At 42.1% G+C, this 26,492-nt stretch overlaps 1 protein-coding gene across 8 annotated transcripts in view; it reads left to right on the forward strand.

Annotated features, from left to right (window-relative positions):
• Window positions 1-658: 658 nt before the first annotated feature.
• The window catches only part of KIF18A (kinesin family member 18A), a 50,643-nt gene continuing 24,809 nt past the window's right edge, over window positions 659-26,492 (forward strand). The window contains exons 1-9 of one of the 8 annotated variants that reach the window (XM_064426044.1): window positions 659-838; window positions 10,077-10,185; window positions 11,531-11,641; window positions 13,272-14,455; window positions 14,906-14,988; window positions 20,480-20,847; window positions 21,782-21,939; window positions 23,235-23,339; window positions 24,286-24,396. In XM_064426044.1, the coding sequence (XP_064282114.1) occupies window positions 14,906-14,988; window positions 20,480-20,847; window positions 21,782-21,939; window positions 23,235-23,339; window positions 24,286-24,396 (825 nt within the window). In that variant the 5' untranslated portion in view covers window positions 659-838; window positions 10,077-10,185; window positions 11,531-11,641; window positions 13,272-14,455. Of the gene's footprint in view, window positions 839-10,076; window positions 10,186-11,530; window positions 11,642-13,271; window positions 14,456-14,660; window positions 14,989-19,623; window positions 19,744-20,479; window positions 20,848-21,264; window positions 21,536-21,781; window positions 21,940-23,234; window positions 23,340-24,285; window positions 24,397-26,492 lie in introns of those variants that run through there. The other 7 variants (XM_064426045.1, XM_064426043.1, XM_064426046.1 and 4 more) reach the window with 7 other exon arrangements.

Genomic DNA, 26,492 nt, shown 5'->3' on the forward strand with positions numbered 1-26,492 from the left:
AAACACTGAGTATTACTAGGGTAGAAACATCTTTTACAGCTTTTCTGGAAGCCTTCTGTAACTTCTTGTTATGAAAGAGTACAAAATATCAAAAAAGAAAAACTCCACAGGATTTCTGGAGTAAAAACTGTAGAGGAAGGAAGGGGTGCTGCTGTTCCCATAAAACCAGGGTCCTGCATAAATTACTGCCCTGATTTCAGCTAGATTAGATACTTTTCTCCCCAGCAGCTGGTGCAGAGCTGTGGTTTGGGTTCTCTATGGGAATAACTGACAGCACCTTGATTCCACACTGATATTTGGTTGTTGCTAAGCAGGGCTTTCCCTAAATCCAGGACTTGTCAGTGTCCCAAGCCCTGCCCGTGGGCAGGTGCTCCAGGGGGTGGGAGGGAGCAGGGCTGGCACGGGTGACCCAGGGTGGCCAAAGGGATTTCCATCCATGGGAGGTCACATGCAATATGGAAAGTGGGGAACTGGCCAGGAGTCCCGGCTGCCTGCCTGGGGATGGGCTGGCATGGCTGCTGGGCAATGGAGTCCCTGGGCAGCCTTTGTTTCTCTTGGGCTTTATTCTCTCTCTCATGTCCTTGTTTCTTTTCCCGTTACAATCATTGGTATTATTAAATTAAATTCTGTTTCAGTTCTTAAACTGTCCTTATCTCAGCCCCCCGGTTTTAGGTTTTATTCCCAGGCCTCCTCCCCATCCCAGTGTGGGGCTGGGCAGGGGCCAGAGGTGAGGATGGAGATCAAGAAGCTGCATGGTGTTAGTTGCCACCTGGAGTTAAACCATGGCAATGATCACAAATGAAGAATTCTATTTTCCTGCCTTTCTCTGCTCCTGGAGGTAAGTGACCTGCCACTCCTCTCTTTTCACTGTACACTTGTTTCTGTTTGTTTGTTTGCTTGTTTTTAACAGAGTGTCTTTTTTGTCTCTGTGGATGAAAAAGTTGATGGTCTTTAATTTTGTCTCTGCTATTCTTGTGGTCTAGTGCTCCCCAATATCAGAGTAAACTTTATGTTTCTTAGTTCAAAATCCAGCTCAGTTGCCTAAGAGTGACCTTTTGGCTTCTACTGTACTCTGTAACAAATTTAAATCTCATTTTGCAAAGCTCTTTCATATAGGCTGACCTTATTCCAATTAAAATAACTTGGGTCTTAATAAACAGAACTGGAGATGGGAGGAAGTTCTGGATTAATTTTGGCCTACTATAACATGCTTTGTAAATGACACATTATCCATGTTGGAATTATCTCCACCACTACTTAGGTATAAAAATAACAAAGCAAATGGGTCTATAGTGGTAAATCTGTCTTGTGCTGTCAAAGTAGCTGTGCTTGTCTGTCTTCCAAGCAAAAAAAAAAAAAAAAAAAGAAAAAAACCTTCAAAAGCAACACGTCTTTTAAAATAACAAGGAGAAAACAGTACAGTAGTTACATCCATGCCATCTATGTGAACGCCAAGTGATACAATATTTCCTTAACTGTAGTAAAACTAAGCTAGAAACAGCCCACAGACATGGGCAGTTGGTGAGTGGGTAGCAGTACAGTCATGCCTGAGGAGTAATTGCATTGTAATTGGTATTTTTTGCTTTTGCTCTCACTCTAGGCAGCTTCCAGCAAGTGGGTTCTCTTCTGCCCCCACACACTCCTCTTATCTGCATGGACTGGGGGAGTGCAGACAACTGAGAGAATTTCTAAAAGGCTCCAAAGAAAATCAAACTTTTCCCTCGTTATGTTTAGCTATAAGCCGTATCTGTTGTGTTGTCGTAGAGCTGAGCTGTCTCAGTGGGAAGCCTTCAGGAACTTTCCAAAAACACACAGGGCTACACCAGTTGTCTCCTCCTTCAGAGCACTTTTATCCCTCAGTAACTGCCTCCTTATCTCCCAGCAGCTTTGTGCCCAAGGACAGTGAAAATAGAGGAAACGGATGGAAATAGAAAATGGGTGCAAATGGAAACAGAGGGATAAGGAAGTAGATGGCCTTGCACTGTGAGCTAGCAAAGAGCCTCGTGTCCTTCCCATCTGTTTATTGGGAGATATTGGCTCCAAAACAGATTACATTTTCTTCTGAACCATCCTACTCCCCAGCCTCAAGGTCATGTTCACAGCCCCACTGACTGTCACACAGCTGGTGAGAGGAATCCTGTGGAACACTCTTGACCTTTATGTGGAAAAGCTTGTCACAGTGGCTGGGGAACACTGCAAAATCTATAGGTTTGACTCTCTTATGAAGTCATCAGCTCCCCAGAAAAGTAATTCCTTCACCCACAGATTTCTCTGTTCTATTCTCACATCAGGGGATCTGACTGGCAGATATTTTGCAGGGGAAGATTCTGGGGGAAGCTGTGTGTTCTTCTGGCTTTATTGTTAAACTGGGTATTCTTCTGGCTGCTCTCCAAGGCTCTGAGAATAGAACTGAGATCAAATTAGTTACCCTGAAGTTGAGGAAGTCGCTGTTCTAAACTTGATTGGATTCAGTTCTGCTCACCTCTCCAAAGGTAACACTGAATCCATGTGCAAGACCAGCTAACTTTGAAATAAGTCTGATATGGCTCTTTGTGTCTGTAGCACAGCCAACTGTGCTTACTTGTAGGTGCAGACCTTGAGTTTACCAACATTTAGCTATTCACCTGTGCCTTCTGTTAGGAGGGGCACTTTGCCTGCCCCTTTGCAGGAAATGGAGGTGGCAGCCAGGGCTGTGTTGGGCACTGCTGTTCCACGGGAGCAGAGCCTGCAAGGCACACGTTAATTAAAGCTCTGCAGGAAAGTCAATGCTACCAACTGGCACTGGTCAGGGCAAATGTCACCCTCTTACTGGATGAAACAATGCAGTTAGGCTTCAGAGGTGCTACAAGCAGAGGGAAACACAGAGCCTGCTGCAGAGAAGTGCAGCCAGCCTTGCTGTGGTGCAGCAGCAAGCATTAGAGGCGTCAGGAGTGCTGCTGTCCCCAAGGCACACACCAGGTACTGCTGGGGCTTTTAGAGAAAGCTGGCCACAGTGGGAAGAGTTTTACAGAGAACAGACAGAAGTGTATTCTTGGTTTTGTCTGTGCAAAATGGAATCCTAGTGAAATATGCTTGGGACAACTAGAAATTTGGGGAAAAAATACATGCTATTTATGTTTATATGCATATATTATTTCTATTTCTATTATCTATCTATACTATTGCATGTATATTTCTCCAATTAAGCTGGCCACACAAACCTAAAACTGCAGCAAAAGTGATATAAAGTTGCATCTTGAATCTTTCTCCAAACTAGTATGACAATGATTGAAGAAATGGAAAAGACAAACCCATGGGAAAAAATGCAAATAGAGTGAAGACCTTATCAAATGTGTTGTATTTTATAAATGTCAGTTAATTTTTCTAGGAAATACCTTGGTAACAAAAATGTCCACAATCATTGTGATACAATACATGAACACAACTTTTCCTAGCACCTGAGATGTTCCTGCTCTAGATAGTGGTTAAAAATCCAGTGTCTACATATTTTTGAAGAAGATAAAAGCCCAAATATATTCTTCCCTTCCAACTTGTCAAAAGATAAATACGGAGCTGCTGGAAAACTTAGGACACAAAGACACAAAATAAATCAGGTTTTCTAAGTGGTTTTGTTTGACATCAGATAATGTTTGATGCTGGGAATATTCTTTGACAAATAATAGAAGAAAGACTGTAGGAGAAATTGATATATCTTGAAAACTGATATATTTAAAAGCTAATATTTTTTTAATATATTTATATTTAAAACTGAGATATTTAAAAGTCATCCTTTCTTTAATTAAGAAATAGAAGTAGAAGAATATTTGTGTGAAGTAGAGAAGTAAAAATATTCACAGTGTGAACAAAAACCATTATATCTGTTCCAGGCTGGGCATGATCACCAGATTATTTGATTTCTATTTTATGATTTCAGTTGTATTTCTCTGAAGCTTTTCGGTGCTGCCAAACCCCGATCTTCTTGGCTTCAGGAATCCAGGGAGGCCAGTGCTGTGATTTTTAGAAATGTACTCCTACAAATTTTATCTGTGCAAGTTTGTCGTGCTGTTAGGAGAAATCAGTGACAGCAGAAGAGTTCATAGCCATATCCTGTTACCCTGATAGCCATATCCTATCATAGTCTGTAAATATTTCTCATGAAACTCGCTGCTGCTACCAACAAAAAGCCTCCATGTGTGCTATTGTGATTTGCTCTTCTTACTTCCATCCAAATCTGAAATACTTACCCTGAATCTAATTTGGTTACATAAACTGAATTTAATAGTTTTGTTGAAGCTCTGTGTTTATTTTTTCATAATTTTGAATTCATAGCAATTATTTGCAAAATTTTGAATATGTTGATTATGGTTTCAAAGAACCAGTCATACCATGATACTCTCTGGTATACATCCAAAATGTTAAATGGCAAAGCTTTAAATGCTAATTTTTAAAATAATTGCCATCTCCTGTTACCTTGTGTGACAATAAATGAGTGTGTCTATGCCCTGTATGCCAGTTCATCCTTTCATGTCAAAGTGCTGAGCTTCTGCTGTGCTGCAATAAGCCTTCAAAGCTGCAGCAGACACAACCAGGGCTCCAGGTAAATAGCTCAGGTCTTTCAGGCTGGGAACTGAAGAAAAGGAAGAATTTTGGCTCATTGTGCAAGTAGAGGACTTAGAGAGATCAGCCTGATTGTTCCTGACAGTTTTAACAAATGGGTGATGCCTTGTGTTTCAAACAGTACTTCAGACATCCCCAAGCTTTCTGTGGATTAACTTCAGCAAAATATGTCCTGAGCAATTACAAATTATTATTCTACACGCTCATATGTTGACTAATTCTTTAGTTAATTTGTCAACTGTCTGTTCTTTAAACAGCTACCACTGTCATAGTCACTAGCTGTCACCAGGCAAGAAGGGGATTCCTTCTATAGTGCTAGACAGAAATCTGAAGGAAATGTTCACAAATGGACAGATTTTCTGGTTTGTGGAAAGAAATGAAAGGTACCATAATTAAACATTTTCCAAGCACTGCTGATAAGGAAAGCAGCTGGCTGCTATGAAGAAAGTATGTTATGTATAAATATTCTGATTTTCATTTTAATGTAATGATTTCCTGTTCTATTTAGTGGCTGAGGATCTAACTCTTGCAAGACCACAGGTCCATATTAATAGCATGCTCTGAAATAGGGATTTCTCATTTTTCTTTTTAGGTTGTTGCTCAAAAAGTTAGGAAATTAGCAAGTAAAGAGTCTGAACAGACTGAGACCACTAGCACAGTGAAGGATGTCTTGTACCAATCACTGAAATGGGCCACTGAGACAGGAACCAGAAACAGCAGCTGGGAATGGTTTTGGAAAGTATTTCATTTACAGGCAACAGTTACACAGAAAAGGGAGAAGAAAATATAGAATTCTATTTGAATAACTTAGAAAATGGTTCATGGTGATAGGGTATGGTGGCTAGGACTCAGATTTAAGCAAGATGTCTTGAAAAAAAAAACAGTAACTTTGCATGTCTGAGGTCTTAAAAATAGCTGTCATTAAGATCACTAAATAAATCATTGATCTGCTACTTCTTAAATCAGCAAAACATTATCAAAATTTTAAAAAATAAGCAAATAATTCCTGATAAATTTTCAGGTATTTCTAGCAAAAATGGCAACAACAAATGAGCAGTAAAGATGAAAAAGCACAACTACAAGTATATGGAGACGTTCAGAGACAAAAATCTAGACTAAAATAAAGGTCTCAACTTTCACTGAGAGCTGAGACCACCAGCTGTTCCCAGGGATGGTGCTATACAATATTCAATATTTGAAATAAAAGATAGTCATGTTGCAGTGGTTACCTGATGCACTGAACATGTCAGTTTTTCTGAGAATGCATTCCTCTCCTTCACTCTGGGCAGTGCGGTCAGGAGAAAAAATCAGGTTTATAGGAAGCTGCTGTGGGGGAGGAGCTGAGAGCCCTCCACATGGACATCCTGGGAGTGGGCAGCAGCTGCCTTTTGGTAGCTGCTCCACAGCCAGGGGACTCAGTTCCGTGGGAAGCCCTAAATTCACACACTTCAGAACCTGAGCTTGTTCAGTGAAGCAGTAGTTCTTGTGCTGTTCTCTTCTCTGCCCTCCCTTCTCTAGGGCTGGGAAACCTTCCTGGGTGGAAGGCAGAAGGGAAACAAAGAGCATCTCACAATCCAGGTAATGATTTCAAGGACTGGTGGCAGAAGGGGGCGCACAGGCAGCTAGGGAGTTAAAATACCCTGCAGCAGCTCCCCTATTTCATGCACAGCCACCTGCTTCTGAGAAAGAGAATCCATGAGGGAGCTTTGACTGCTCTCAAAGCTGGCTCTGCAATTTAAAGGTCAGTGGCACGCCCCTCCTCTAGCAGAAATGGAAGCTGCTTGTCCCACCTAACCTTCTGTATGGCCAAGCCCTCCTGAGTGGGTTCCCAAAACCCCAGAGCAGTGGAAGCAGGGTTCCCCAGGGTGCTAACTCTGGGCATCTCCACACCCCAGCCTGGGGAATGAAGCACCCAGCAGTGCTTATATAATTGTGCACTATTATAATAGCTGCTGTGATTTGAGAATAACCAGGGGGAAATGGGTGTGTGGAAGGCATTGCTTCAGCTGCCTGCAGCAATTATTATCAGTGCCCTCATCAGGAGGGGGGAGCACCAGCTCTGAGGCTGGATATGTGGGATAGTCTCATGTCTGTCTTTGGGCAGGAAATGCAATCATTTACAGAGGAATACCACAACCTCCAGCTCCCCAGAGCTGACACCACTCTGTCCGGTCTCATCATCACTCAAGTGTGGAACAGCTGCCCATCTCCCTCCACCTCAGGTTTTCAGCCAGAAGAATTGCTGAAATACATCTTTTAAGCTTACAAGACTTTTTAAAACATGCATGAGGTCTGAACATGGAATGTTACTCAGTAATTTTTGTAGGCACCTTCGCAGCCAAGTTCTGCTCTGATGAGACATATCAAACACCTTCTTTTAGAAAGCAGCTCAGGTCTTTGTACAGTCTTAACAATGGACTTTATTGCAGCTCTTATTTGTTAGTATGCATGTTTTACCATACAGCCGTCACTGATCTCATTTCTCTTAGCTGTATTTTGTTCTTAAAAATGAAGCTTAACAAACAAATGCTTTACATTTGCATATATAAAACAGTTTAGCAGGAAGGTTAATCGCTAGTCTTAGTTGCTTGAAAGCGGTGAAAAGGAAAAAAAAATTAATTTGGTCCAAAATAGATGGTAAAAATTGAGGGTAGAGTTTCTCAGTGGAGTAAGTAAGAGTTATTACTTAATAAAATTAGTTTCTTGAGTAGAACAGTAGGTGCTGATGATCCAGAGTTGATGGTGTACGCCTTTGAGGGTGGTGAATATGCTCCAGATGAGCTCTGTGCTGGTTTTATAGGCAGAACACCACTAGGAGCTGTGGTTTAGTGGTTTAGTTCTTTTAGTTTAGCTCTAATCTGCACACCCTAACTTGCTCTCATAGGTGAACCACATTGGTTACATGGGCACAGTAGAAATTATTCACGTCACAGGCTTCAAAGCTCCCAGGCTGCGTCTGCATCAGTGTTTCAGTTTGATGTGTGATTCTGGGTGCGATGGAATCAGTTGATTCCGTTGGAACTGCTCTGGGACAAGGTTCTTGAAATCCCCTGGGTGTAATCTTTTGTGATGAAATTCAGAAGGTAGAGGAGAAGTCCCAGCTTTGAAAGTGTTGCCACCAGGAGAGAGAACATCTTTTGTTTTACTTTGTAGGTACTGTTTTTGTGGAACAGAAATATTCCCCATCAACTGTGTATTTGTTTGGTTTTGTTTCCTTGTTTGTTGCCTCAATAAAATCTGCACCTGTTTGTTTTGGCACCAGGAACATCCAGTTATCTGGCCTGTGTAAACATTTCCCACCTGCCTTGCTTATCTCTCCTCCAGTGACAAATACTCACTGCTCTAATTGTGGGTAATTAGCAGACCAGTTAATCCAGGAGAGGCAAATCCTTTAGGGCATCTGCAAACACTTTATTTTTAACATGTGCTTTTGTATTAGAAATCACGAGAGGGGATTTTTATTTATTGAAGATACATGTGGAGGCAGAAGATGCCTTTCTGGATGGTGTGCTGTCCTGATGAGCAGCATTAATAATTGACACTGTGCTGAGGCAGAGGCAGTGCACGCTCTGAGGGAAGTGATGATATCATGGTAACCATGAGAGCAAAGCCCGAGTGCTCTGAGATGACGGCAGATGCGTGCATGGCTTTACACGAGCTGTTCCTCTGCTGGCCACTTGGCATATGATGGAAACCCCTTCATAAAACTCACACGGAAAATATCCACTCCTGGAAGCTTGCTGGGGACAGGGTGGGTCAGCTCAGTGGCACAACCACAGGGAAAAGGAGCAGCTCCTGACGAGCATCACCCCAGAAATGGAAATGGAGCAGAATTTCTGTCCTTGTGCCGCAGGGGAAGGGCTGTGCTGCAAGGGAGGAACTTGCAGATGGCTGAGCCTGTTTTCCAGAGATTTTCATCCTGTGTGCCCAGGGTGCAGCCTGCTTTATGAGACAGCTCCTGTGAATTGCTGTAGTTGCGATTTCCTTTGGTAATCTCAGTCCTGTCAGTAACCACAGAGGAGATGCATCTCCTCTGTGGTTACTGGCATGTATCTCCTTGGATTTGTGTCACTGAAAAAGAGTATGATCATACAGAGAGCTGCCTGTATTCCTCTCACACTCACAAACCAGTGTACAGCAACTCCTGAGAAAAAGATTGTTTTCTCAGATTTTTTTTATTCAATAATTAATACAGTTTTCAAAATACAAATAGATATTCTTTTCACTCTGCTCACTTAGCAAGTCAGTTAACATGGTGATAACCACCTCCAAGGGCAGCATTTTGACTCAGCTTTTCTGGAGGGTGAAAATGGGCAGCTTTGGAGCTGAGTCTGGCATAGGACAGAGGACCTCCAACCCACGTTTTGCTGAGGTGTCAGTGCCTCAGTTTGCTGCTGCCTTTTCACGAGGGAAGGATGCATGCAGGGCATCACACAAAGCTGCTGCTTGTCTCACCGTGTCTCACTGAGGCCTTTTTGTGCTTTCCCAGTTTGCACTGATGTTCAGATGTTCTGCTCAGCTGCAGGAGCTGGTAAAGAAACTGATTTTTGGCATTGGAGAATCAGCCTGGTGTGTGAATTTTGTCATTGGAAGGGGGTCTCTGCCCCCACAGGAGCAGTGTGACGCAGGACCAGCCATCACTGGGGGCTGTGGTTATCAATGTGTGTGCCTGGGTAGCATGATGCTGCAGAGCACTTGACATAAAAGGTGTTCCTGGGCTCTGCTCTGGTGTGCAGCCCTGCTGTATAAAGCTCTTTTGGGTACTGCCTGTTTGGCAGTAGTATTGCTTCAGGCTAACTAGGAGCAGGGTTGTCATACCTTGTTTGTCTTACCCTTTACATAAAGGATGACAAAATCCTGCCTTCTAAGGCATGGACTGGGCTCTCAAGTGCTGCCATTAATTGAATATTTTTGCTTATTTCTTCTTCTGCCTGAATACACTTAGGCAGTTTTAAAATTCTTTTTCTTAGCTGTAGCTTAGTTTTTTGGAAATGCATTCACATAACTTTGGAATGCATAAATCTGTAAACTCAAGTAAGTATGTACTTATATGTTTGGAGAAAAAGGAGTGTTGGTGGGCAAAAAGAAAAGCTCTTCAACATTGGAGTTTGTTATCACTGCAATGTAAGGTATGAATAATGGGAAATCTAGGTAGTTCTTTGAGTTAAGACATGATCAGCTTAGTATATGAGGAAATCTTTGATAGAATGGAAGTGGAAATAATGTGTTCTTTATAATTCCTCACTGTCCAGGGGGATGGGTAAGTATTGCTGCCCGAGTGCCTCAGTTCTTCCCCATCCAATATCTGCAGCCTAGTTCTCTGGACTCCCTCTTAGGATTTTCCTGTTATCATCTGTTTTCATATTACTTCTGCACAAGTTAAAGTATTTAACAAAAAAATTATTTAAAATGGATAAGAAAACCTAAATCTAACAGAAATGTACCTCATTTATTTTTCTCCCCCTTCCTCTGATACTCAGATGTTCTGTGTGAAGACGAAATATTTGAGTCACCTGGAGGAGACAGGAAGACAGGTTCAGTGACAGGACATTTTGAACTCCATCTTTATGATTGACAGACCCTTTTCAGGTAAGTACAAACTTTTCTGGTGTCTGTCCAGAGAACCCGTGGAGCTTATTGATCTTCTTCACTTGCACTTACTCCTCAGACATTCATTGCCACAAGGTAGGTTAAAAGACAAGTTTCTACAGAGTTTGAAAATCGACCTTTAAAGTTGAATAATTTGCATTGTATTTTCACCCTGGTTTTTCCCCCGGGTCAGAGAGCTATTATGTGTGGGGTTTACCTACCAAAATTAACATGTTTTATTTCTATTAACGTTCAGATTTAGCTCAGAAGAAAGTATTCATCCATTTCAACTTTCTGGTTTGTGCCAACACAGCTTATTACAGGCTAGAAAGGCCAGAGTCAAATACAAAAATTGGCATTTTCCCATTTAAAAAAAGCAGGAAACATACAATATTGGCACAAACCCTGTATTTCCTCTTTTAGAACACAAGGTGTAAGTAAACACCACGTTTTTAGTCCAATCAGAGATCTCTTCCAAGAAAACTAAATAAAATGGCTCTTTCTGTTTGCTTTGTGTAGAACCCGTTTGTTGAGAACTGAACCCTTGTAAAATCACCATCAACAATTATTTGCTCATTTATGACAACATTATTACATCTGTTCCTCTCAGCAGGAGTGTCAGGTCAGGCTGTTCTTGCCATGATGTCAGCAGTTCATTCCTGTCCTGTGGAGTTATTTTCCAAGGCTCGTTTTCAGGCCAAATTGATGGAGCTGACATGCTGCTGATTTCATAAGCAGCAGCTTGAGGGTAATGTGGTGGGTAACAAGAGCAGAAAGTTGGAAAAGGTGGTGCTGAACTGGGAGGAGCGTCCGTGGAACCAAGATTCCAAAGCTGTCCTTGCTAGGACAGGATTTCCTTTCCCCAGCCCAGCCTGAACACATAGCCAATTCCAGAGCTTTGTCTGGGACTCTGCCTCACACGGGCTCTGGGCTCTCTGTGTGACAGGCACTGCTCCCTTCTGCTTTCTCATCCCACCTGCTTTCCCAAGAGCTCTTAAGATTTCCTTCTCACATTTAGATAGTTGCACTGCTTTGTTTTGCTTTACATGAAAATTCTTAGACTGTGCTTTAATCCGTTTCTGTGTATTGGGGTTTTTTGTCTGATGTTTCAGGCACACCAAGAAACTTGTTTAAGTTTCCAAAAAAAGTTATTTTGTTTTCAAGAATACCACCTAAATATTTTTCTTTTAATTTCGATACTACGTTGTGACCAATTATGTATTTTTCCAAGCTGCTTGAAATAGTAATGATATACTTTTATATATGGATACTGTGGTTGTTCAAAAAGAGTTTACCCTCCAAAACCAGATATGAACACATTTTATTTTTCTGTTTCACTTTGAAGGTTAAATTAAAATCATAGAGGCACAGAACATCCTGAGTTGGAAGGGACCCCCAAGGATCATTGGTGTCCAGCTCCCGGCCCTGCACAGGACTACTCCAAGAATCACACCAGGTACATGAAAGCAGTGTGCAAAATTATTCCACTAACATTTGGGAATTATTTATGGGTAGCAGATTTACATATTTAATACTAAAAATTAAATTTTAAATGAGAATTATGAAATGAGGCTATGAATCTCTTTTTTCTATCGAGCAGGCAATATAGCAGAATTCTTAATGTGAGATATTTTCACAAATGGCACTGTAGTAGCTGAAGATGGAGTAGAAATTTGACTGATGTTGATGGACATCTCTGCATTGGTACTGAGCAGGAATGCACACCAGCTAATTATAGCATGGGATAAATCTCCCTCACTTCTCAGAGCAGTCAGTGGAGAGAGAGCAACTTTTCCAAGGGGCAGTTTAGAGCAGAAGCTTAGCACAGCTGCTCTTGTTTGTGCCCTGAAGGGTCAGGTGGTAGAGTCCTGTCAGCCTCTAATTATCTGTATAACCTCAGGTTTGTATAAGAGCCCATGTTACAGCAGCTTACCCTGCCACATGTTAATTATATAAGTATTATGATAGAAAATTACAATATTCATTTTAAATTTACATGGAGTAGAAAGTTGCAATGTTGGTAGGTTTTATAAAAATGTCTGTTACAAAATTATACAGAAGCACGTTACCATTTTCAATAAACATACACAAAGACAAAAAGATGAGCAGCTGAACATTTTAAACTTCCTTTTAGGTGGATTCCTTAAAGACAAATAAGGGGTCAGAAAAGGAAGAATGTGTCCCATTATTCAGTAGTTAATAGGTACCATGACTTGCTATCCCTGATTAGTGAAGCTGTACATCTTGGTTCGGGCACGCACACCACACACACGTCTCATTTTCTAGAATAGTCTGGAAGATTTATTGCATCTTGCCTTTGAGTTTTAAGGGAAAAGGTTAAAAAAATGTAGTAACTGTGAGTTATTTCATGTTGTAAAACACATGAAGTCTCATGAAAGTATCACAAGTCCCAGCACCATCAGGGAGAAGAGTTCTTACAGGTTTCTTCTTAAATCCCTGCAAATGTCAGTTTCCTTCAGTCAAATCATAGCACTGTGTATTCTTGTTAGGACTTTTTTTTTCCTAAGGATTATTTATTTCATTTTTCTTGGCTCATCTTACTGCATCCTGAGGCGTTCCCAGCTTTGTTCTCGGTGCAGTTATCAGTTCCATATGTCATCAAAGGAATACCCAGGCTTTGGGTGCCTGTTTAATGCGCTCCTTTTAGTTTCGCTTTCTCAATTTACCCAACAGCTGCACAGAAAAAAAAAACCTGAAAGCAACCCAGATGTGTTTCAAACATGCAGTCCTACGAATAATGTGCCTGTTTAAACATTCATATCTAAACTGTTAGTTTAAGTAAGGCAAATATAATCCTATGGCACACACCTTAACATTGTAAAAACGACAAGGTTCATTGCTGTCCACGACCTAAAAGTCATGTCAAAAGATCTGTACTGGAGTGAAGCTATCTGCTAAAAAATAAGAAAAGTAAGCTGCAGCACTGTGGTATTGTCTAACATTTAACCAACACTCAGGAGGCCTGAGGCTGATCTGGGCTGTACATATGTTTCAGGAGCAGTGTGGTTTAATTAGGCTGCATTAGACTCCACCTCCAGCCGCTAATTCCTCTCATTCCCTTTCAGTGTGCTCAGGCAGCTAGCTGTGCAGCTGAGGAGTTCAGCCAGCTCAATCCTATTACTTTCTCTGCTGGACACGTGTCAGTGAGATCAGTTCCCCACTTTGGTTCACAGTATGGATGAGTAAACACTTATGCCAGGTCAAGGTGCTTTAACTGGTCAAAGGCTGTTGGAAGTTTTACAGACAGTAGAGAAACCTTTTACACCTTCCTATGTCAGTGAGGTTCAAGTAATTCATACTTTTCCTTACATGTACATCAAGAACTCTTTCATATGTACATATATATAAAAGATTGTGAAGGAGTGGACTAAAAAAACAGTCTGTCATGGTTTAGGAGTGGTATTCTCCCTGCCTCTGTGGAATTGCCTCAGCATTTATTTTTTTCAAATATTCTGCCACTTTATCAGGGTCCTGTACTTGTTTAGGAGTGAACTTCCAAACCACTGGAGCACAACAATCCTTCAGAAGATGACCCATTTTCTCCCACACTCCATGCCAGTCATGCCTACCCACTCTTGAGGCACATCTCCCTAGAAATCTCTTTCATTACTCTAAAAGTGGTATGGGCCCCACTGAGGAGACCTGGAAGACATAGGAACAAGAATATGCTTTCCGCACAATCCAAAGGGAATTCAAGTCTCAAAAGTTGTTATAACAGGCCTGAAGGAGGAAAAGGAGGTAAAAGATTGGGAAATATCACCCTCCCCTGGATCCACACGATGGATATGATTATTAATGGACTCCCAAAAGTAGTGCCTGAGGTAAGGGCAGGAGAGCAGCACTGCACCCACATCCCAAAACACCTTCATTGCCCCTGGTGTCACCATGCCATAAACTGATACTGCACAGCACAGCCATCCTGAGCCCTCTCCTTGCCTGGACAAGGAGCACTGAGGTGGGCACAGCGTCAGGGGCCACGGCCACACCACCAGACCCAACACAGCAAATGCTGAGATCTAACTTGTTTCCAGCCTGCTCTGGGCAGGTCTGCTGGCATCTCAACCCTGTGTGACCCACACTGTGCACCAAACATGGCTGCTGGATTTTGGAATGGCACTCCGGAATTCGGTGTTCCCACTGGAACCACCCCAAAACACGCGATGCTTGTTCCACTCCCTGCCTCGCTCCACTCCCGGCGGGGCACTGAGAGGAGAGCTGGAAGCACAGAAGGCAAAGACCATGGGTTGAGGTAAGAACAATTTACAGGAAATGGCAATGGGATAGGAAAATAAAAAGTAACCAACAAATTAACAGCCAAAGTGCACAAGGGAGGCAAGGGATTCCCACGGGAATTCTCACCATGGTACTGCAGGATAAGGGACAATACCTGAGTGCCCCCACACTGCCCTGCTCTGGAAAAGACCCTCTCCCCATGCCCAGAAAATGACATGAGGTGGTGTAAAATACCCTCTGGGTTCTGGCCATGGCCCCTCCTGGCCACTGCAAAAATTAACCCTCTCCTGGCCAGAACGAGGCATAGCAGACACAGGCATAGCAAACAACAAATCATCCTTTCTGAAGAGCTGACTTAACTTTGTCAGTGTAAATTCAGCCCACAAATTCTTTTACCTACCATGCACATACATAAAGAGGTTTTTTCATTACATAGTGCATCATTTTTTCCATAAATATGTTGCAGATGTCCTTTCTCACAAAAGAAGGGGACAAGGTGAAGAAGTCTAGTATCTTTGTTCTCCGAGTGACGTTCAAGGCAAATAAAGGGTAAGGATCCAAGGCCATTCTTTCTCTTGTTTATCCAGTTCTGTGCATAAGAATGGGATTTTAAGAGCCATACTAGATATTCACTGCTAACATTATAAAGGAAGCTTTTTTTTTCTTTTATTCATGAGTATTTCTGTAACATGCCAGAGATTCTTTTTTTATATCAGTTGAGTGAGTTATGCTGGCCCACTTACAGATTGTATCAGAGTATGAGTATCATGGTGCTTTTTCAACATCTCTGTTTAATTCAGCCTTCCTACCTGCAAGCTCTGGTAGGATTCTTTCTTCTTTTAAGCCAGAAACCCAATTTTAGAGGCTTTTGTTTCTAGGCAGTTGTTCCTGACCCCATGCCACAGTTTTGGTTGTGCCAACTCCTGCATATGGAGTTGCCTGGGTTAGGAAAAAAGCTTCAGGCTTTTCCAGTTTGTTATTTAAACTGAAAAGTTTAACTGAGTGCACTACAGCATATTTCCATAAATGCTTTGTCACCACAACTCAGGTGACAATAAACTTTATCAGAAGGGCAGGAAAGTTGGTAAGGGGGAAGAGTGATGTATGAAAAGCAGGAGAGTATCTTGTGAGATAGTTTGTGATTGAAGAGGATATTTCTAATAAAGTTAAGGCATTTTTGAAGTTATGAAAATTTAGAACCGTGTTACAAAAGTCACGAAAAATTTTTTAGTTATGGCTCCTCTTTTTCAGCACCAAACCTTTAGGACATATTCTTAGTAATTTTATTCCCGCTATTTCTGTGAGGTGCAGAAGTGGAACACCTGTCCAGGTTCACTTCTTCCCTCTATCCATTTTAAAAAATCTTTTAAGAGTGTTTGTTATCTGGGAAAGTTTGTTTTTCTGCTCTTAATGGCCTGGGTCATAATTTCTATTGCACTGTTTGATGCTTGTACAGAGTCTGAATTTGGTAGCAGTGATACTAGAAATAACAAACCCCCAGCAGATAAGAAATATAAAACTGAGGATTTAATAGTCCCATCACCAAAACACTTTTTTCATATGAATAACACGTGCCTGAAACAGCTCCCTTAAATGAAATTAAATTAACCAATATTCAAATCCTCCAAGTCTTCCATACTTGTGGAATTTGGATTTGGTCCTTTGCTCTTGCTCAGTTTGGGGCTGGGCCGTTATGAGACACCTTTTTTTTTTCTTCTTGTGGATCTGCTGCTTGTTGAATTGTCTGGGCAGTAGAGCTGCACAGCTTGAGCTGTCAGATAACTGCATTTTCCACTCCCCTCTCTGCTGCTCAGGGGAGGGAGGGGGATGGACCTTCTAGGGGCAGTCACTTCATCTCCACCAATCCCTCCTCCTCTCCAGAAAGGCACTACATTTTTTCTGATTCCTTTGGCTTTCTATGAGATTGCTACTTGTACAACCTTGAAGGCAACAGCTCTTTACACTTTGAAACCAGGACAAGCTGGTTTTAATCTTTATTGCTGAAGCCACAAAAGAGCTTGCTTTAATATTTCTAGTGGTGTTTTCCCAAAATTTATTTTCACGCCAGTACACTCTCTTCACACCCTTAATAATTCCACTGCCTGTTCTCCAATACTTAAAATAAATAGTTATTTCTTTAGCTTCCAGCTCTACTTTTGGGAAAAGTAGCAGATTTTCCTGTCATTAATTTACCTTCCATTATTTAATCTCAGCCACTTTTATTTTCAGTTACATGTCTTATTAATATCCTCATGTGATAGCTTTCCTAGTCATCACTGACCATTTTTATTTCAGAGTTTGACATTTTCTCTTTAATGTCTCTTACTTTTAATTTAGCATAAACTAATTTTTAAAAAATAGTAATCAGTTTCCCGGTAACCTATTTTGCTATTTTTCAGCTTTTCCTACATAATGAAATTCAACTAATTTTATGGTTTATCTGTTCATTTTTCAACTATGAACTGTAAAGACTATGGACAGGTTTTATGAGGTATGTAATATAGAATCAGGTCTTTGGTTGTGAAAATAGACAGGAATTTAAAAACACATCAGAATTAAATGAAGTGGAAACCTAAATGCATATGCTAGGCAAAGACCCTCATTCGTTTTGCCATACACAACACAGGTTTTTCTTTAAACAGCCCTTCACCAAGAAAAATAGATATGCTGACCTCTTACCCTTAGTTCTATCAGAGGATGTGGAGAAATGTCTCACACTCCATGGTGTGTGACCATACATACTCCAAGTCAATATTATATAGAAGTAGTATTTATATATATATATATATATTAGTATAGTACTATATATATATGTAGTATATTATATAGTATATAATTCTATATATGGTATTGTATATACACTAGTATTAAATATATATAATTGTTGTGTTTGGTGCCCCATGTGTGGGGACGTGAGTTCTGACTCCATGTTTCAGAAGACTGGTTTATTACCTTATGATATACATTATATTAAAATACTACATTAAAACTGTACTAAAAGAACAGAGAGAAAAGATTTATCAGAAGGCTTGAAAGAACAGGAATAGAATGCACAACAAAATCTTGTGATTGCTCTCAGCCTCTACTCAGGTGGCTGTGATTGGTCATCAATTGAAAACAATCCACCTGGACCAATGGAAGATGCACCTGTGGCATTCCACAGCAGCAGAGAGTTATTGTTTACATTCCTTTCCTGGGGCTTCTCAGATTCCCAGGAGGGAGAAATCCTAGCAAAGGATTTTTTATAAATTATTATTACATATAATCTCATATTATATATGCTTATATTATATATATATATATATATTATATAATATATTATAAAGCTATAATTATATATAACTGTCTCTTCCTGCTTACAGTACATGTAACTGTTTCTTCCCTGCTTGGTTATATGGCATGGTTACTACCTTCTCCAGCTTGTATCTGTCTGCACAAATCAGCAGGCATGATGTTTTGCTTCAGCTATGAGAACATTTTTGAGAAACTGATGCTTTATTCCAGCACTTATTAGTTTAGAAACAGAGAATATTCAATATAAGGTTTTAATTCTGGTCTCATTTGTTGCAGTTCTGGACAAATCTCTTGGATATCAAATATTCTTATGGGAAGCATGACTTCACACATGTTAAATACTACACATTTAATTTTACTGATAAAGTCTGACATTCATGTCATCTCACAACCTTTCATCTTCTTCCAATTAAAAAATATTTTCCTTCTCTGTCTGCCCCTTTCCACACTGCTAGAAATGACCAAATCAGGCTTCTGAGATTTGCTTTTTCTCTTATTTTTCAAGTGAAATGCAAAGGTTGAAAACTCACTGGAGAAAACACGAGGCCTGTATTATTTTCATGAGTAAGAATTCTACAGATGGAGCCTGACAAGGGTGATTCAGTGGTGTGGGTTAAGGAGAAATTTCTCCAAACCTTTTTACACAACTAGGAATATCTCATCTAGTGTTTTTTCTGAGACTCGGAAAGAAAAATATCCCCTTTTTTCCTTCTATATTGTATTTTGAGTAATTATGCATTCCAGGTATTTTCTTTATGTGCGGATTTAGTGCAACAGATTTTCATTGAGCAGTGAGGTAGGTTGGTAAAATCTAATTTGTAGTCTTTGCTTCAAAGACAGGACGACTACAGGGACTTGGCTGTAATTCCCCCCTTTAAATCTGGAAGTGCACATCCCTCTGACTTTGAGAGGTGCGCTCTGCAGCACACCCGGCGCGCCTGCAGAAAGCGCGTGTATCCCCACGGTGTGCTCTGCACGGAGCTCGTTCCCTGCCCAGGGGCTGCTCTGGGCTCCGGCTGAGCACGGCAGGGAGCAGACACGGCCGGGCCGGGTGCCCCGAGGGCTGCCAGCCCAAGGACCCCGCGCTGCAGAGGGAAGGGGGCACAGCAGGGTGGGCTGCCGGCACCGCGTTCCGGGGACATCGACTGGCACCGGGCCGGGCCCTGCTCTCCCGGGGACGGCTGCCCCCGCGGGACGGCATTCCCCGTGCCCTGCTGCTGTGCCCAGCTCCCGCCTCGGCTGCCGAGCTCTCTCCCTCCAGCCGGGTCTGTGCCTTTCTCCCTTCCCCTCCTGCGCCGGCCCCGCTGCTGAGGGCGAGCAGCGGCCGAGCCCGGCCGTGCCCGGGGAACGCCCGGGGCTCTGCTCCGCACGCCCGGAGATTCCTCCTCACCAGGGCGCGCGGGTTGTGCTTTATTCCATTTTACACCGCGCTCGCCCAGAGGGGCAGCGGGCACGGCTGCAGGCCGCCGCCTCCAGCGGGGCCCGGCCCCGCGCGGAGCCGAACCGAGGGCAGCGAGGGCAGAAACGCACCCGGGGCACTTCGGGCAGCGGCGGCCGGAGGGGCCAGAGCGGGGCCAGAGCCGCCCGTCAGCCCGGGAGTGCCCCTGCCCTGCCGGCCTCCCTTCCCTCCGTGCTCCCGGCAGTGCCCCTGCCCTGCCGGCCTCCCTTCCCTCCGTGCTCCCGGCAGTGCCCCCTGCCCTGCCGGCCTCCCTTCCCTCCGTGCTCCCGGGAGTGCCCCTGCCCTGCCGGCCTCCCTTCCCTCCGTGCTCCCGGCAGTGCCCCCCGCCCTGCCGGCCTCCCTTCCCTCCCGGCTCCCCTTCCCGGCCCCTCCCCGCGGCCGGCGCTCTGCTGACGCCACGGCGCTCAGCCAATGAGGAGGCGAGGAGCGCGGCCGGCCCGCTGTTTGAATTCCGCGGCCGGTGGCTGGCAGTGGGTGCGGCAGAGAGAGCGGGAGCGGTGAGGGCACGGCCGGGGTAAGAGAAACAGCGGAACAGTGAGGGCACGGCCGGGGTAAGAGAAACAGCGGAACACTGAGGGCACGGCCGGGGGTGACACCGGGAACGGGCCCGGCCCGCAGGGTCGGCGGGCAGGCGTCTCTGCGGCCGGCACGGGGCGATTCTGCGGCCGCAGGGCCGAGGCTGGCGGCGTGCCCCGAGCAAGAGCCGGCTGCGCTGGGCGAGGAGCGGCCCGGAACGCCGGGCTGGGCTGGGCCGGGCGAGCTGGCCCCGGAGCGGCGGCGCTGCGAGCCCCGGCCGTGTCGCTGCTGGGCGAGCCCGCCGGCGCTGCTCGCGGCACAAACGGGCTGTTGGAAGGGAATTGCGCTGGGTGCCGCTTGCTGCAGCCCCGGCCGGGCCCCTTAACGCAAATCCCGCTCCGACTCGCTCTCAGTCCGGGGAGGGCAGCACGGGCAGGGCCTCTTGGTGCTGAAGAGCAAAACGCGCTCGCTCTGGTGCGCAGCAATGCGGTGTGCCGCCTGAAAGCTCGGTCTGGTGTAGAGGAAGGGCTGTAGAGGCCAGCTAGCAGTTTAAACAGTGAAATAAACTCGGGAATTCCCCGGGGCAGTGCTGGCTGGCTCTCTGGAAGCTGGGCTCAGTCGCCTTTTGAGGCCATCTCGGAGTTTGCCCAAGTCTCCTCGGGCAGCCCTTGACACGCCATGGGTGGGCCCAGCACAGGGGCCTGAGCAAGCTGTGACTGCTTGGAAGGGTGAAAGGCTCATTGCAAATAAAACCTCTCCTGTCAATTGCAGAAAGGATTCAGCCCCGCATCGGAAAGACCTGGAAGCAGGAGGGATGACTCCTGCCCAGGAAAATGTTTGCAGCCATGTCAAAGTGGTGGTCCGTGTGCGCCCTGAGAATGAGAAAGAAAGGCAGGGCAACTTCAGAAGAGTGATTCGTGTCATCGACCAGCACATGCTGGTCTTTGACCCAGAGGAGGAGGAAGTCAGCTTCTTCAACAGAAGGAGAGTGACCCAGAGGGATGTTAACAGAAGGCAAAGGAAAGATCTGAAGTTCATGTTTGACACCGTTTTTGACGGCAGCTCATCCCAGCTGGAAGTTTTTGAGCACACTACTAAAAATGTCATTGAAGGCTTCTTAAATGGGTATAACTGTACAGGTAACTTTGTTATTTATCTTTTTTAATTAAAAAACTTTAGGGAACTTCTCTCAGTTTCTACTGTTCTGTCCAGCAGCTGTAGAGGCATTAAAAAAGCCTGAGATAGAAATAAAACATTGTGGTTTAATTCATGGATATGAAAGGCTGATTTTTTAGCATGTGGAAGTTAGGATATCCCTACTGTTTTAAAAATAAGTTTGTGTTAAGGTTATAATAGACTTGTCTTGCCATCTTATTGCAAAGGTTTCATACCTTCTTGGTGATTTCTCATGGGCAGCCGCTCACAGCACTGACTCCTTCTTCTCAGCACGACCAACAAACTCCATCTAACTTCTTGACTAGCCAACCTACTCTTTTTCAATACCCACCCTAACTGGATCTAGCTGTGGCCTATTAAGGGCAGGCTTTGATAATTAGCACAGCTGTAACCCTTTAGGGCTGGGATTACCTTCTTCACTATCTCCATTTTCCCACATTCCACCCATCCACAGACTAGGGAATTTTTTCTGATATATATATGTGCTAATGATAGTCCTCCAGAGTTATTCAAGCAGAAGCATTTGTGTCACTGAGTGTGTGACTGCTTTATGAACTCTTTAAGACCTTGAGGTTTCTTAATTGGCTGCTGGAATGTGGTGAGGAACTAAAATGCCTATCAGCAGTAAGTTGTTGGCTTAAGGTTATGAGAGTAAGTAAATAATATTTTCGTGAGATGTATCAGTGAACAAATTTTGAACTGAAAATTCAAAAATGTTATTTAGAAACATCTCTCTCTAATAATACATCTGAAAGATAAAGCCTAAGAAACTTTATCCATTTATGAAACAGTTGTGCAGCATGACAGAGGTCTGTGAATGTTCATTTGCCTTTGGTGTTCTGGATTGGCTTACAAAGCTACATGTTTTTGCTTTGTTGTTTTTTGGGAAAAATTCAGTGCTTGCATATGGTGCAACAGGAGCTGGAAAGACTCATACAATGTTAGGTTCTCCTGAAGACCCTGGAGTCATGTATTTAACTATGGTGACACTTTATAAACGCATGGATCAAATCAAAGATGATAAAATATGTGACCTCGCTGTCTCTTATTTAGAGGTGAGTTCCTGCATTTGGTATGTTGCTTTTAATAAGTCATATTTTATAAATAGAAACAAGCTGGTTTTGCTTTCCTCTAGTCCCTTCTGGGGCTTGACAGAATGTGTCCTTACAGGAGTGGAACTGTGTTCTGCTCTGCAGACTTGGTGTTCCTGGGCATCTGTCACTGATTTCCAGAAGGCTGCCCAAAAACAACCACCACTGTAGTTATGATGTTTTAGGAAAAATCCTTTGCTAGGATTTTTTCCTCCTGGGACGTTAAAGAGCCTCAGGAGAGAAATGTAAACAATAACTCTCTGCTGCTGTGGAATGCCACAGGTGCATCTTCCATTGGTCCATGTGGATTGTTTTCAATTGATGACCAATCACAGCTAGCTGTGCCGAGGCTGTGAGCAGTCACAGGATTTTGTTGTGCATTCTGTTCCTGTTCTTTCAAGCCTTCTGATAAATCTTTTCTCTCTATTCTTTTAGTACAGTTTTTAATGTAGTATTTTAATATAATGTATATCATAAGATAATAAACCAGTCTTCTGAAAACATAGAGTCTAGGCTTGTGTCTCCACACGTGGGGCATCAATCACAACACACCACTTCTAATATAGTTACTGATTGTTCATGATTTGTGTCTTGCTGATCAACTACGTGCCTCTGAGCACCTGTTGATGTGTACAAGAAAATGTCATTTCAGGGTAGTATTTTGGGACTTCACAGTAACATCCTGCAATGCTGTGACAAAGCACAACAAAACGATGTTCTGTTTTTTACAAGTGAATGTTTTGGCACCTCTGCTGTATGGTACTAGTAAAATGGTTATCTTTTTAGCTCCCTCCAAGTCTTCATGGACTCTAGTTGGTATTTGGGAAGGGTAGAAGGAAATGAGAAAATTTGCCTTGCCATATGCTTTCACAAACTAAGAAATAAGAGATTTAAAACTTCTAACAGAAGTAGGTTTGAACTAAGAAACGTTGCTGGGGTATGGATTGTGATGTACAATGGAGAGAAATAACTGCTTTGCATTCATGTTTGTTGCAAAACTGGTTTTTGTAAAAACAATAGTTTTTTTTCAGTAAAGATTGAAGATTATTTACTAAAAAGAATTTCTTCTAAAATCTAAAAAGAAATAATCTGAATTGAATATTTTAAGCTTGGTATAGGAAAAATGTTTAAAAAATTATAGCATTAATTTAATACTTTGTCTTAAAGGAGTATGAAAAAAGACTACTGATTTCGGCTTGTTTAATTCTGTCAGCTGTGGGAGGATGTTTTAACAAAATCGTGTCAATTCCCTTTCAAAGGTTTACAATGAACAGATTCGTGATCTGCTGGTCAACTCTGGACCTCTGGCTGTTCGTGAGGATGGCCAGCAAGGGGTGGTAGTTCAAGGTCTGACATTGCATCAGGTATGTAAATAGCTCTAGAAACTTAAAATGAGCTTGAGATATTTGAGAAACATTCCCATTGTTCTGTGGGAGAGTTGTATTGAATTTGGTAATTTCCTAGTGGGTTTTTTCCTGGCCATAAGCACAAGTAACTTGAAAATCTAATTAATTAGTTAAAAGCACATTGTGGAAAAATCTGCTAGTCTCATTGAATGCAAATGTAGAAGCATTCAGTCCTTGTTATGAAAAGGGTGCAACTGGCTTGCTGCTTATCCAGCAAATTTTGGAAGATTTCTTTTTAGGCTAAAATATCTTGGCATTGCCTTCACTACCAGCTCTACACAGGTGTGAAATCTAAAGGTTGTTTTTGTTTGTAAATAACCATGTTTGAAGATTTCCATGGTAAATTACTTTTCCAGCACAGCAATTCTTTGGTAAGGTCAGTGATAGAACTTAGTTTTCCAATGTGAACATCAATTCCTGTGGACCTGTTTTCTTGTATATGTTACATGCTGTGACAGGAAACAATATTCTAAGTTTAGCTAGCTCTGTGAACATCCTTCTTCCCAAACCTTGAGTCCTGTGAGGAAAAAACTTATCTTGTACTTATGCATTGAATAGTGATATACTAATTTAAGTCCAGACATTCTTAAAAGAGGCTGATTCTAACTATGGGCAATCTTTTAGATTTGTTTGAATTTTAAACTAAAAATATTTTCTGATTTAAGATGCTGCACTTAAGTGCTTGCTCCTCATACCTTACTGCTTTTTAGCTGAGAATATTTGTTTGAAGTGCCTTAGTTCCAAAACAGGAAATTTCTCTTACTTCTAGGTAGGTAAAATTTTAAGCTTTTTTTTTTTTTTTGGAAGGTTAATGTTAAAATAAATGTATTTTAGAATCAGTGTATTCATATAGTTGATGGCAAAGAAAGGAAAGCTGTATTTGTCATGTGCTCTACTCTTAAAGCCTAAATCAGCAGAGGAAATCCTTCAGATGCTGGATCATGGAAACAGAAATAGGACCCAGCATCCCACAGATATGAACGCCTCCTCTTCCCGGTCCCACGCTGTCTTTCAGGTAAGGTGATAGAGCCCATAAACAGTGGTCATTACTGGCAGCTGCAGCTTTTGGTTCAAGATGGATACAGTGGAAGCTTTTACTTTTAAACTCTGTTGAACCTCAGTTTGGGGAAGAGGGGATTGAAGGTTTTCAGTTTACTCTTGTTGTTACTCCTCATTCCTTGGAAGGATGTAATGGTTCTTAGTGTTGATGTTGGAAAAAAGGAATTCAGTGAAAATATCTCTAATTCCAGTTTGAACTTCTATACATAAAATATGTACTTATACCTTCTTAACTTCTATTCCTTTGAAGAAATAACTTAGGTTAAATGGTAATTTAAAGTTTTAATAGACTTCCATATTGTAATCTTATAAGCTGAAAGTTACTGGTGTTTTTTTTCAATGCTTTCTGCTATCATGATGTTGTTTAGGATTTCTTTGGGAAAAATCATTTACAGAATGGAGTTAAGTCTGACTATAAACTTAAGAATCTCAATAAGTACTTTCTTGTTTTACTTTCTTGGTTAATGTTAATTTTTACAATAAAGTGATTTCCTAATATCCTGCTATGGATCAAGTTTTAGAAAACTGAAATGATGATTCTTAGTTTTCAGAAATCAGTTTTGAATGAGTTGTACAAATATGCTAAAACTTAAGACTTCTCCAAAGTTTTTTGGCGTTGGCTACACTGCCTTATTCTTCTGACTTCTTTTTAAATACAAACTGTGGTATTTAAAAACAATTATATTTGTCAACAATGTTTTGGGGTTTTTTTTTTTTTCTGTTTGCTGTTACATACTGCAAAGCAGTATCTTGAATGATTATTTGTTCCACACGCCAAAATATTGAAATACATTTGATTCTGGTCCTTGCATGAGAGCACTAAACTGTTGGGAAGTTTTTAACAGTATCTACAGACTTAGACAATGCTAAATAACTATAACAAAGTTTAAAAAACAGCTTCTAAGTATGGAACAGAGCAAAAGCCATTGCCATTCTAAAAGCTTCTGTTTTCCTATATACCTTAAACTTATGTTTGCAATTGCCCTTCCTGTTTTGAATTCCCCTGAGGCCTGCCCTTGTTGTGCATTGTACAGGGTTGCACAAAGAGTTCTTTTGAAGTGGTTTGGGTTGAGAGCTGCATTGTCATGGCTGTGTGCTGCCTTCAGAAAGGCTGCAGGTACAGCACTGCAGACAGAGTAGAGGGAACTGCTGCTCTCTGTTTGTTTACTTGCTGCTGGCATCTCTTATCTCCCTCACCTGCTCTTAGGACAAACCTCTGCATTTTATTATCTGGAAGGTTTTTTCTCAGTGCATTTCTACAAGTGGCAGGCAATTAAATAAAACACTTCAGTTTCTCAAGTATTTTCATAAATCTGTGACATTCTGCATAACGGAATTGTGTCTTTGTTTCCAGAGATGTAAGCGATGAGAAATCCCTGGTGCTGTTGTGACTGCTCTTTATTTTTAATGTTTCTATTATTTTAAGAGTTGCTTTTTTGTAGAGATAGGTTATTTTTGGCTTTTCTTGTTAACTTTATGAGATCAGGATATTGTGTGAATCTGACTCAGAAAGTGGCAAGCCTTGGCCCAGGACATTCTGAGCTGATTTTAGAGATGCAAGTTTTGCTTTACTGTACCACATGTCTTAGGTTTGAAATATCTATCTGGGTCAGGCAATTACTGCATCTGAGAGGAAAATCTGAATTGCTACACTGTTCTATTGAGAGTGTTCTGCTTTGGGGCATTTCCTGTATCTTTTGAATTTTTACAAAAGCTTGAGTCATACAACACAGTTTGGCTGTCACTCTGCCTTTTCCCTCCTTCATTAATGATAGCTACTGTGTTGTTCTGGCAACATGTTCCCAGCCTGAGGTTCTTTTTTTTTGTCTGTTATACTGGAAACAGTACAACTGAACTTAGTTGTATTGTTTGCTAGAAACATATCTGTTTGAAATAGATTTACATTTTGTGGCAAGTCATAGGAATTTTATTTTATTCTTTCACAATACTTGTCAATCTGTTTTCTGTTACAAGGTGAAGACCTCATTTCTCATGTACAAAGCTTAAAGCTACAGAAGTAGTGAGATACTGTCTTTACTGGTCAGTCACCTT

This window comes from Passer domesticus, chromosome 6, assembly GCF_036417665.1.
Source record: "Passer domesticus isolate bPasDom1 chromosome 6, bPasDom1.hap1, whole genome shotgun sequence".
Classification (NCBI taxonomy): Eukaryota; Metazoa; Chordata; class Aves; order Passeriformes; family Passeridae; genus Passer; species Passer domesticus.